Here is a 12,294-nt window from a genome sequence, read left to right as displayed (position 1 = left end):
CCCTTCTAACCCACCCCAGGTACCATTGGCTTCCTGGCCACAAGGGCCCAGTGCTGGCTCATGGTCACCCTGCTGTCCCCAGGACCCCCAGGTCCCTTTCCCCTACGCTGCTCTCTAATAGGTCGTTCCCCACCTTACACTGGAACCTGGGGTTGTTCCTGCCCAGATTCAAGACTCTACACTTGCCCTTGGTCTATTTCACTAATTTTTCCCCACCCAGCTCTCCAGCCTGTCCAGGTCTCTGATGGCAGCACAGCTTCCAGTGTCAGCCACTCCTCCCAGCTTGGTGTCACCAGCAAACTTGCTGATAGTCACTCTATTCCCTCGTCCAAATCATTGATGAATATATTGAATAGTACTGGTCCCAGCACTGCCCCCTGAGGCACTGCACTAGATCCAGGCTTCAACTGGACTCTGCCCCATTGACCACGACTCTCTGGCTTCTTTCCTTCAGCCAGTTCCCAGTCTCAGTGTCCCATGGGTGGTGTGACACGGGGGTGTCCCATGGTGGCACACTGTGGGTGGCTGGCACAGCCCAGCCGTGTGTCCCCTGGATCCCACCTCCATCCCATGCCAGCACCAGGGACACTCCGTGACACCCACCAGTGTCCCCAGGCCACCCCCTGTGGGCAGAGGGGACCCACTCCCGCCACCCATGTCCCCACAGCAGCACCCGTGGGTGTCCGTGTCACCCTAGGGGACCCCAAGGCGCCGAGTGATGCTGCAGGACAGGGGTTCAGGAGGCATTTAATGACCTCAAGGGTCCCCAAGCAGCGGGACAAAGCATGTGGCACAGGGGGTCCCCGCCAGGGGGGTCCCCACTGCCAAACCCCCTGAGCCCCTTCCCCAGCATGGGGGGGCTGTGGGGGTGGGGAAGGGATGAAGCACCCCCAGAGCTGCACCGGGGGTGGGGGCAGAAAAGGGGCAGGAGGGGCCCTGGCACCCCTTTGCCCCCCCCAAAAAGGGGGTTCAAGCGGCAGTGATGGGGGGCAAGTCGCGGGGGGCTGGTGCCGTGCCACCAGCTAGCACCAAGTGCCCTGCAGGGCCGGGGGGACATGGGAGGGTGACCCCATCCTGCCCGCCCCCCCCCAGGATGATGTTCCTGCCCAAACCAGCACGGTGGTGGGCACGGGGCAGGGGGGTGACAGGGGGTGACCCCCTCAGGCTCCATCACTGCTTGCCAGGGGGCTGCCACGGGGGGGCCACGATGCGGTAGGGGAGGTGGCCACTGCCACGCTTGCCGCGGGGGGGCCCGGGTGTCACCGTGCCGGGGGGAGCGCTGCCCGAGCCAGGCTCTGGTTCTGTGGGGAGGGAAGGAGAGAGGGGTCAGTGGTGGGAGTGGGGGCGTGACAGACACATCCTTCCCCCTCCAAAGTCACTGCATCGGGTGCCATGGGTGGGGGCCCCTACCCCACAGAAATGGCTCTGGCTGCCTCCAGGGACCCCCATGCTGGGAGGGGCACACTGGGACTCGGGGTGGGGACACACTGGGACCTGGGGGGACACACACATACAAGGACCCCCCCGGCTGGCACCCCTGCCTGGCACCCCCCGCCAGCACCCTGAGAGCTGGCATCCTCCCCGCAGGAAAGCGCAGCTGGAAGGTGGAGGAGCAGGAAGGGGGGAAAGAGGGTGGGGGGCACCTGTTGGCCCCCCCGCTGGGCACTCTGGCACCAGGGGCTCCTTAGGCCAAGGGGGTTCCAGGGTCTCCCATCATCCCTGGGGGGCTCCAGGACCCTCCGAGGCATCCAGAGTCTCCTCTGGGCCAAGGGGGCTCCAGGGGGTCACTGGGTTCAAGAGCAGCTCCAAGAGGAACATCATGGTTGCCCTTGGTCCAAGAGGTTCTCCATGGTCATCCTTCTCAATCCAAGAGTTTCTCCATGGTCTCACTTGGCTTGAGAGGCTCCAAGGAACTCCTTTGGTCCAAAGAGCTTCAAGGCCTTCCTCAAGCCAAGAGACTCTCCATGGTCTCAGTCCTTGGAGAACTCCATGGGCTTTCTTGGCCAAAGGAGCAACAGGGTTTCCCTTGATCATGAAGGTTATCCATAGGTCTCCCTTGCTTTGGGAAGGGTTCCATGGTCTTCTCCCTTGAACCTTGGGGAGCACCAGGATCTCCCTTGGTTTGAGAGGGTCTCCATGGTTGTGTCTCTCAATCCAAGAGGGTCTCCATGGTCTCGCTTATTTCAAGAAGGGCTCCATGGTTTCCCTTGGTCCAGGTTGCTCCAGGGTTTCTCTTGGTCCAAGGGGGTTTCCATGGTCTCCCTTGGTCCAAGAGGGGCTCCAGGGGCTCCCTCGGTGTGAGAAGGGCTCCGTGGTCTCCCTTGAACCCTGGGGAGCTCCAGGCTCTCCCTTGGTCCAAGAGGGTCTCCATGATCTCCCTTGGTTCAAGATGGGCTGCTTTGGTCCAAGGAGCTCCAGGGTTTCTCTTGGTCCAAGAGGGTCTCCATGGTCATCCCTCTCAATCCAAGAGGATCTCCATGGTCTCCTTTGGACCTGGGGGATTCCAGGGGCTCCCTTGGTCCAAGAGGGTCTCCATGGGGCTCCCTTGGTTTGCGAGGGACTCCCTTGATCCTCAGGGAGCTCCAGGGTTCCCCTATGCCCAAGAGGGTCTCCATGGTTGCCTCTCTCAATCCAAGAGGGTTTCTATGGTCTCCATTGGTTTGAAAGAGAGTCTACAGTTTTCTTTGGTCCAATGAGCTCCAGAACTTCCCTTGGTTCAAGAGGGTCTCCATGGTCTCCCTTGGTTCAAGAAGGGCTCCCTGGTCTCCTTTGGTTTGAGAAGGGTTTCAGGGGCTCCCTTGATCCTCGGGGAGCTCCAAGGTCTCCCTTGGCCCAAGAGGGCCTCCGTGGTCATCCTTCTCAACCCAAGAGGGTCTCCATGGTCTCCCTTGGCCCTGGGGGACTCCAGGGACCTGCTCCCAGGGCCTCCAGCCCCCCGTGCTGCATGCCCGCTCCCAGGGGGGGCTACGGCATGCCCAGCTCATGCGGGGAGGGGAGGAGGGACGGTGGCGCGGTTACCTGGCCAGATGATGGCTTCCAGCAAGGTGACCCTTCTAGCCAGGACCTCCAGCCGGGCCTGCTGCCGCAGGAGGGTTTGGAAGCTACTGGCCTGGGGGAGAGTGAGAGAGCAGAGCAGAGCGCGCGTTGGCCCCGCCGCGGGCACGGCACGGGTGACAGGGCATGGGTGACAGGGCATGGGTGACACAGCCTGGCATAGCATGGGTGGCACAGGACAGACAGCGTAGCACGGCATGGGTGGCATAATGCGGGTGCAGCCCCGGCGGGGGGGTGCCAGTGCAATGGGTGGGGGGTGCCAGCTCTCCCAAGAGGTGCCCATGGCCCCAGGGGGATGCTCCCCCATCCCTGTGGGCCCAGGGGTCCCTTGCTGTCCCTTGATGTCCCCAGCAGTGCCCCAAGGGGGACATGGCTGTCCCCCGTCCAGGGCTGCTCCTTCTGCCACCCTCCAGCATGCTGAGCCCCCTGGACATGTGAGGGGACATGTCCCCAACCTGCCCAGGGGGTCACCTGCTTGTCCCCAAGGTGGAGACTCAAACGGGTGTCCCTGCCCAAAGCGGGGGGTCCCTGGGGGGGCAGCGCTGGGTGCAGGCAGGGGGTGCCCCCTGGCCCTCTGAGCGTCCCCAGTGATGGCACAGTGTGGGTGATGACATCACGCGTGGCTGATGACATCACACCACAGCAAGGTGGGGACGATGCGTCACCCCGATGCCTGCCTGGCGGCGGAGGGGAGGGGGTGCCAAGGGACACCCCCAGCAGCGCCACGATGTCACCAAGCCAAGGGCCACCGTGACATCATGGGGGCCTGGTGACCTGCCAGCAGGGATGGGGGCCACCCCATGGAGCGGGGGCCACCCTGGGGGTCCCTGTCCCCTCCCGTGGCCTGGGCTGGCTCCCCCCTACTCACCGTAGAGCCCAATCATTGTTTCCAAGATTAAAACCCTCTCTGCTAAAATCTTCAGCGCCTCGCGGAGCTGGTGCAAACCCTCCCCCTGGGGAGAAGAGAGGGATGAGGGTGAGGGGGGGCAGGTCCCTGCATGGCCACCTCCCCTGGGGGGCACACGGAGGGGACACAGGTACCCCCCACCTTCCGGCACGCCTCGACTCACCGTGACACCAGGAGAAGGAGTTGGGGGTACCCGGGGGGGGCACCAGCCCCCAGCTCTGCCCCTGGGGGGTCTGAGCCCTCCCTGTGCCCCCTCTGCCCAGGGGGGACTGGCTCTGCACCCCAACATTGGGGCATCCAGCATTTGGGAGAGACACAAGCACAGCCAGGGACCCCCACTCCATCAGCAGGGTCCCAGGGGTGGGACGTGGGCAGTGGGGACAGATGGGGACCCCCGTGTTGGGGTTCTGGGGACGAGATGTGTGGTGGCGAACCCCATGCCCATAAAGACATGGGGGAGAGCGGGGTCCCTGCCGCACCCATCACCGCCCCCCCAGCAGCCACAGGTGGCTGAACCCCATCGGTCCATGAGTCCCCCCGTGTCCCCTGTGCCACCCCAGTGCCACTCACCCAAGTGCCCTTGTCACCCGGCTCGCCCCTGGGCCCCGGCTCGCCCTGAAACACAGAGAGGAGAGGGCCTGCCAGGGCGGGGCAGGGGGGGCTGCGGCCCGGGGGGGCCCGACCCAGCAACGTACCTGTGCCCCGTCCTGGCCACGGCTGCCTGGGGGGCCCTGGGGACCCTGGCAGGATAGAGAGAACCTGTCAGCACTTTGTGGGGGCAGAGCCAGCCCCGCTCTGTCGGAGATGCTGGCAGCACCCCCCCAGCTGAGACCCCCCAGCTGGTTTCACGAGGGCACTCACCCTGTCTCCCTTCTCCCCGGGGGGGCCGGCAGCTCCGGGGGTCCCCGCTCTACCCTGCACAAGGACAAGGCGGGTGCCATCAGCCCTGGGGAGGCCTGAGGGGGGTTAACCCACCCTGTGCCCCCCCCACCCCACTGCTCCCAACACTTACATCGGGTCCTGGGGGGCCAGGTGGCCCGATGGGACCTGGAGGGCCGGGGGGACCTGCAAGGAGAGGGGGGGCACAGCTCAGCCCTGGCAGTGCTGGGGGGGGCAGAGGGAAGGCAGGGGGGGAACTCACCCATCGGCCCCACAGGTCCAGGGGGTCCAGCGGGACCCACAATGCCGCCGGTGGCTTCAGGGAACGTGTTGGAGAGAAGGGGGTCCCCTTGGAAACAGCACAGGGTGGTGGGTGGGGGCCAGACCCCCCCACTAGGGGGTCCCAGACCCCCCCAGGGCTCCCAGCACCACCCGGCCACACCATCCCCCGTCTGGGCAATGCCCCCCCCCAGACACTGTAGCCCCATTGCAGGGATGCTCTGGCACCGTACAGCCCCCCCCGCTCCATCCTTGGGGTCAGCCTAGGGAGGAGACCCCCACCCCAGTCCCCCCCAGTCCCCTCCTTACTGGGCTCAGCTAGATGGGGTATCACTGGCCCCACTGGGGCGGGGGGTCCTGGGGGGCCAGGGGGGCCGGGTAACCCCTTCTCTCCAGGGAGCCCCCTGGCCCCATCCTGGCCAGGGGGTCCTGGGGGACCAGGGGGACCTGTGGGGAGGAAGAGCAGGGTGAGGTCTGAGCCCTCCCCAGCCCCAAAACAGCTGCATGAACCCCCAGATCTGCCTGGCAGGAGGGGGGTCCTGGGCGAGAGCTGGGCACTGGACTGGAACCCCTGACCAGAGCTCCCGTCCCCCCTTACCTGGTGGCCCCATTGGACCCTTCACCCCTGGAGCACCCGATGGTCCCCGTCCTCCTGCATCTCCCTTGGGGCCGGGGGGGCCCCGCCAACCGGGTCTCCCTGCAGCAGAACAGCACCCTCAGGGGAGCACACAGAGACCACCCCTTGGAGGGTGCCCCCCACCCACACCCCATCCCCACATTGTACCCAGGCACAGGTCCCCACTGCAGCCCTGGGGAGCATCAGTCCAGGGGGAGCCCCGAAGGGCCCCATCCTGCCCCAAACCAAAGCATGGGGGGCGAAGCCCTGCAAACCCCAGAGCTGACCTGGTCCCCATGTGTGGCTCAATGTCACCACCATCCCCTGGGGACAGCGGGGGTGGGATGGGGGCCATTCCAATGCTCATTCCTTCAGGGCGAGGGGCTCCAAGAAGGGGTGCCCCCCAAATCCTGATAACACCCAGGTGCTTTATCCCAGGCGATGCTGCTGGGTGGCACTGCCACCACTGCCACCACTGCCACCGCCACAGGATTCGGGTTGGGGGGGGACACAAGGGGGGCACCACTGTCCTTACCATCATCCCCGGGGCTCCCGCGGGCAGCTGGGGATCCCCAGAGCTGTCCGGTCTTTGGTCCCCTGCCCGGGGAGCTGCCTTGGGGTGCTGGGGAGGGGGGCAGTTCAGCCACTGCCAGCCGGGCCACCTGGTAATGAGATGGGAGAGCTGGGTGCCACAGCATGGGGGGACATAAGGTGAGACCCCCGCCCAGGTTCCTGCAGCCCCCAAGGGGTGGCACTGCATGGCATGGGTCAGTGGCACCCCGGGGGTCTCACCTGTGCCTCAAGGGTGGCCAGCCGGGCTGTCAGCTCCCCAACACGGCTGCAGTTCAGGCACCCTGCGGGGGGACGAAGGGGGGCATGGGTGGTCGGGTGGGGGGCGCCCACCCCTCTTTGCCCACGCCAGCATTTGGGGGGACACACACCTGAGAAAGCCGTGGGGCGCAGGGGGGGCCGGCGCGGGGCAGCGCTGGGGCGGCCGGCGTCACGCAGGGCGAGGAAGGTGTGAGGCTCTGCTGAGGGAAGGGGGGTCAGGAAGGGAGGACCCCTCCCAGGGCACCACCTCTGGTGGGAGACCCCCCAAAAGGCCATGGAGGAGCCTGCTGCTCCTTACCCCAAAGTGTGGGGGGTGGTTTGGAGGGCATCTCACGGCTTCTGCCCTGTCCTTGCTCCTGGGGAGCTTTGGAGCCCCAAACCCACACATGACCCCAGGGCAAATCCCCCCCAAACCCACCCATGTCCAAAAGCAGATCCCCCCAAACCCACCCACAGCCCCTGGGAAGATCCCCCCCCAAACCTGACCATGTTCTCAAGCCAGATCCCCTTGAACCCATGTGTGACCAGCCAGATCCCCCAAATGCCACCCGTGGTCTTGAACCAGACCCCTCCAAGCCTCCCCATGGCCACACACCAGATCCCCCGAAATGCACCCCATAACCCTCAGTCAGACCCCCCAAACCCACCCACGACCACATGCCAAATCCGCCCCCAAACCCACTCATGGTCCCAAATCAGAACCCATCAAAACCCCCCCATGACCACACAACAGATCCCCCACACCCATCCCATAACCTCAAGCCAAACCTCCCCAAAGCCCCCCCACAGCCCTTAACCCCGTCCCCAACAGCCCCAGCTCAGGGGTGGCTTTGAAGGGGGGGGCACATTCCTGGGGACACTGCCCACATCCCCCACCCATTGCAGGGTCCCAGCGCCCTGTCCCCACCAAGGGACCCTGGGGACAGTGGCTCAGGGCCACCCAGCGTGGCAGGACCGGGGTGTCTGGAGCAGAGCTTGTGGCATTGTGCCCCCCCGCGTGGCCACCCCACCCCGGCATGGCCACCGCCATGCTGCAGGGGACAGCCAGCGCCGCCCTAAGCAGGCCCAGATGTGGGGCACCCGGCCAAGCACGCACAGAGCAGGAGGAGGAGAAGAAGGAAGACCCCCCCGCCTCCCCCTGCGCTGCTGCCACCCAGCTGGCTCCAGAGCCCCTCGTGCCAACCACTGTCCTGCACGCCCTCAGTGTCACCCCACTGTCCCCAGGGTGCCCCCGCACCTCGGAGCCCCCCGTGCCCCACGGAGCCGGTGCTGAGCTGGGGACCCACAGCTCTATCTTGGGAAAGGGGGAGGGAGGGGGATGTGGGTGACGATGGGGACAAAGAACTTTCCCCCAGGCTGGGGGGGGCCCGTCCCACCACGCATGGCACAGCCTTGCACCCATTCATCTGCCTGCACATAGGCAGCTGCCCACCCGCCAGCCGGGCGCAGGCAGGGACAGCGGGCAGGGACAGCGGGCAGGCATCCCCGGGCACAGCCACACACCCTCCCAGACAGGAATGTCTGTCTTTCCATCCATCCATCCATCCATCCATCCATCCATCCATCTGCACCCCGCCCATCTACCGACCTTCCCAGTCATCCACCCACAGGCACATCCAGACAAGCACCCACCTGTGCACCCACCCCACACCTACCCACCCAGCCAGGCCGTCTGTCCCTCCATCCATCCACCCACCCACCCGCAGGAACCCCTCTCCATCCATCCACCCACCTACAGGACAGGACACCCACCCACCCACTGACACAGAACATCCCCCCAGCCATCTATCCACTTATCCATTCATCCATCCATGGACACAGCAAGGCATCCAGCCACAGGGACACCCGTCCATCCACTTACCCACCTGGGGAACATCCATTCACCCGTCTACAGGAACATCCAGCCATCCATCCATGCGCCTACCCATGGGAACATACAACTATCCATCCACTCACACATCCCTGGGAGCATCCACTCATCCACCTACCCACCCATGGGAACATCCATCCATCCCTCCATCCATCCACCCATGCAGAAGAGCATCCACCTATCCCTCCATCTATCCACACAGAAGAACGTCCATCCACACAGAAGAACATACATCCCTCCATGCATCCACATAGAACATCCGTCCATCTCTCCACCTATCCATCCATCCATCTCTCCACCGATCCCTCCCTCCATCCATCCCTCTGTCCATCCATCTCTCCACCCCTCCACCCATCCACCCCTTCACTCTCCATGCATCCCCCCACCCACACATGGGTCCATCTCGCCATCCTGCTCTCACCTCCCCACCCTTCCCATCCCCACCAGCAATGTCAATGGTTGGGGACACATCCCAAGAGTGACACCCCCCCCAGCCGTGGAGAGGACCGGGAGCCCAGTGCCAGGGCAGGATGAGGCCCTTCCCCTGGCTCCCACCTTCCTCGCAGTTGGCCCCGGCATGCCCAGGGCAGCACCTCCACTCCAGCGCCGTCACCGTCTTGTAGCTCACCCTGTAGATGGGCCGGACGATGGCGCGGTAGCTGCTGGCGCAGAGCAGAACATAGTGTTCAGACCACCCCGTGGGGCAGTGGGGCACCCCAGGGTGCGGGGGTGGGATGTGGGGTGTCAGGGGACGCTAGTGACACCGCTCACCTGCCCCCGCCACACGCCAGGGGCCAGCGGCAGCCCTGGAAGACCCGCTGGAGGAAGGTGCCATTCTGGACGTGGCATGACACCGTGCGTGTCACCGTGTAGGAGCACCAGTTGCTGGAAGGGAAACCACCGCTCAGCCCTGCCTGGGGGACACGGCGCGGCTGGCAGAGGTAGCAGTGTCACCCAGGGTATGTTCCCCTCATCCCAGGGGGTCTTGCCCCACAGATTGCCCTGGGAGGTGCCCACCTCCAGTTTTTGGGGTGCCAACGAGGGACGGGGGCTGCCCTGGTATGCCGGGGGGGGCTGGGGCCCCACATTCCTGCTGCATTCCCGGCCCGGCACGGCGCTGGCGCCGGCTGGCCTGGAGCGGGGCCCGGAGCCCCCCCGCGCCCCCAGCCCACCCCGCACAAAGGCTCCTTTCTTCGGGCGCCTGCCAGCCCCACGCCGGCTCCTCATGCCAGGCTCTGCCCACCCCGGGCATCCCCCCCCGGGCCTCAGTTTCCCCCTGCAGAGGGGGGGACACAACACCCAGTGCCCCATCCCCGCGGCAGGCAGGACTCGCTGTACCCTCGGCGACTCCAAACTCTGAGGCTGTGCAATTTGGGTCCAAAACCCAAGCTTTTTGGGACCGCTGCCGCGCTGCACGGCCCCTGTGAGCAGGGAGGCGGTGGCAGCGGGGACAATTGTCTGGGAGGTGCCGGGGGGGGACACACAGCAGGGTGGCACAGGGCTTTCCGGCTGGGCAGCGTCCCAGGCGGGCGCCGTGCCAGGGCCACGAACGCGCCGAGCCCGCCGGGGCTGTCTGCACGCTCCTGCTGCCGCCCGCCGTGCCAAACGGGGTCCCGGGGGGCAGCGGCACCTCCGGTCCCCCTGCCCAGGGTGACAGCCCTTGGCATCGTCCCCCCACCCGGGGGGAGCATCCATTTCCCGGGCGCTGCTCCCCATGTGCCGGGATGCGGCTGCGCCGTCTCGGGGCGAGGATGCAGCGGCGGTGCCAGCCACAGCTGCGCTGGATGCCCGCGGGGATGGGGATGGGTCCTGGCCCGTTTCAACTCCCGCCTGGCAGAGGGGGCTGTGGGGGAATGTTTCTCCCCCGGGAATGGGGCAGGAGCTGGCGGGCATTGGCATGCGAGGGCTCGCATGGCCTGGCGTGACCCGGCCCACCCGCTGCCGGGCTGGCACTCGTGCACCGAGCGGGCCCGGGCTCTGCTGCCGGGGCAGGAGCACACCTGGGGCAAAGCCCACGTTGGGGCTGGCTCCAAATCCCACCCCCCTTTTCCAAAACCAGCCTGTTGGCTTCGTGCCCCCATGCTTGGGCATGCGGGACCCCAGCAATGTGTTAGCCTGATGGAAGAGATGGGGTGGGTGCTTGTGGGTTCCCCAATGCCAACAGCAAAGTGGTGGGTGCTGGATTGTGTGCTGGGGGGATCCAGGGAGGGGACACATGGTAAGGGGGTGCCAAAGTGCCGGGGGCTTCCTGGGCTTGGCCGGGAGGGGAAGGGGAAATGAGGCAGCTTCTGCCCGTCGCCTCGCCGACCCGAGCGGAACCGGGAGGTCCCGGCAATCCGGTGCCGGAGACATGGCCAGAGCCAAAGATTTCCTGTAAACAACCCCCCCCCGCCACCCTATCTGCTGCTTCACCGGGGTGGGACAGTGGGGACAGGGACCACAGCCCCCAGAACTGGGCAGCACCAGCCCCCACCACCTCCCAGGGACGGGCAGGACCCTGGGGCCAGGGCCACTCACCCTGCACCAGCCCCAGCAGTCCCAGTGTGCCCAGGTAGCCCAGCAGACCCAGCATACCCAGGTAGCCCCAGCAGACCCAGTGTGCCCCGGTAGCCCCAGTAGCCCCAGCATCCTGCTAGCCGTGGTAGCTCTGATAACCCCAGCAGTGATGCCACAGCCAGTAAATCCTGCTGGCCCCAGTAACCCCCCTAGAAGGTCCCAGAAAGCCTTGCTAGCCCCAGTAACGCCCAGCCCCAGTAAGTCCTGCTGGCCCCCGTAACCCACCCCAGTAAGTCCCGTTAGCCGCACCATCCCCCGTGAGCCCCAGTCCCAGTAGCCCCAGCAGCATGGACCAAGCAGCCCCTCCCGTTCAGTCCCCAACACCCCGACATCCCCCAGTTCCCGGTACCTTCAGCCCCCCGATACCTTCATCCCTATCGCCATGATTCCCCCCGCGCCCTCTGCCCAGTGCCCCCATTCCCGGTACAGACCCCCCCGGTACCTGATGCCTCCCGAGCCGGGTGCCCACATCCCCATCTCCCCAACCCCCCTCCGCGCTCCCTCCACGGTGCCCCCCGTTCCCGGACCCCCCACCCGGTGCCTCCGCTCCATCTCCCCGGTGCTCCCCGCCCCGGTGCCGGTACCTGCGGGCGGCGGGCTGCAGCACGGCCGGGCTCCAGGAGCCGGCGGCGGGCGGCAGCAGCAGGCAGCAGAGGCACAGGCAGAGCCCCAGGGGTGCGGGCAGCGGTGCGGGCAGCGGTGCGGGCAGGAGCAGGCAGCGGTGCGGGCAGGGCCCCCGGGCACGGCCCGCCATGCCGCTCCACTGGGCTCGGGCACCGGCACCGGCACCGAGCGGGGCGGCGGGAGGGGGAGGGGAGGAGGAGGAGGAGGGATGAAGGAGGAGAAGGAGGAGGAGGAGAAGGAGGGACCCCCCGCCCCCCTCTGCCTCCCGCCCCGCCGGCCCGGGGGTCCCGCTGGCGGCACCAGTGTCCCGGCACCGACACGGAGAGGGACATAATTTGGGGGGGGGCACAATTTGGGGAAGCGGGACACTGGCCCGGGGTGGGGGGGCCGGGTGGAGGCACAGCCTAAGAAGCCGGGGTGGGGGGTGGAGGGCCGGGGTGGGGGGCTCAGCTCAAGGAGGGGACACGAAGCCTGGGGGCTGGTCCCAAATGGGACACCCTGGTCCCCGTGGGAGCGAGTGTGTCCGGGTGTGAGCTCCGCCACGGGCACCTGCGTGGGGACACGCGTGTGTGCACACGGATGTGCATGTCCCTGTGTGTGCATGGGAGCACATGCATGTGTGCATCTGCGTGTGCATGGATGCATACGCATGTGTGCTTCTCTGCGTGCACGGGTGCA

General features: G+C 66.3%; 1 protein-coding gene across 6 annotated transcripts; it reads right to left on the bottom strand.

Moving 5' to 3' along the window:
• Window positions 1–738: 738 nt before the first annotated feature.
• Window positions 739–11,789, bottom strand: EMID1 (EMI domain containing 1). 6 transcript variants are annotated; one of them, XM_082066041.1, is made up of 15 exons: window positions 11,577–11,789; window positions 9,208–9,321; window positions 8,992–9,098; window positions 6,677–6,763; window positions 6,528–6,589; window positions 6,271–6,397; window positions 5,718–5,816; window positions 5,429–5,566; window positions 5,103–5,189; window positions 4,974–5,026; window positions 4,823–4,876; window positions 4,657–4,701; window positions 4,532–4,576; window positions 3,923–4,007; window positions 739–1,301 (listed from the first exon to the last, which is right to left on the bottom strand). In XM_082066041.1, the coding sequence occupies exons 1-15, from the start codon at window positions 11,744–11,746 to the stop codon at window positions 1,171–1,173; spliced, it is 1,404 nt and encodes a 467-aa protein (XP_081922167.1). In that variant the 5' UTR covers window positions 11,747–11,789; the 3' UTR covers window positions 739–1,170. The 6 variants fall into 6 exon arrangements, with proteins under 6 accessions (XP_081922167.1, XP_081922168.1, XP_081922169.1 ...); XM_082066042.1 differs by having other exon boundaries at window positions 8,992–9,095; XM_082066045.1 differs by lacking the exon at window positions 739–1,301 and adding an exon at window positions 3,019–3,109.
• Between the last annotated feature and the right edge of the window lie 505 nt (window positions 11,790–12,294).

Source organism: Streptopelia decaocto, assembly GCF_964273445.1.
Source record: "Streptopelia decaocto genome assembly, chromosome: 15".
Lineage (NCBI taxonomy): Eukaryota > Metazoa > Chordata > Aves > Columbiformes > Columbidae > Streptopelia > Streptopelia decaocto.
Note: the sequence above shows the minus strand (reverse complement) of the source record. Positions and strands in the feature narration are given on the sequence as shown.

Excerpts from the sequence above, each read along its gene's own strand:
- EMID1 (XM_082066041.1), bottom strand. The coding sequence starts at position 11,746 with ATGGCGGGCCGTGCCCGGGGGCCCTGCCCGCACCGCTGCCTGCTCCTG. Across the intron at positions 5,567-5,717 it reads GGGTCCAATGGGGCCACCAG|GTCCCCCTGGTCCCCCAGGA; the intron begins GTAAGGGGGGAC and ends TCCTCCCCACAG. Across the intron at positions 1,302-3,922 it reads AACAATGATTGGGCTCTACG|AACCAGAGCCTGGCTCGGGC; the intron begins GTGAGTAGGGGG and ends CCCTCCCCACAG.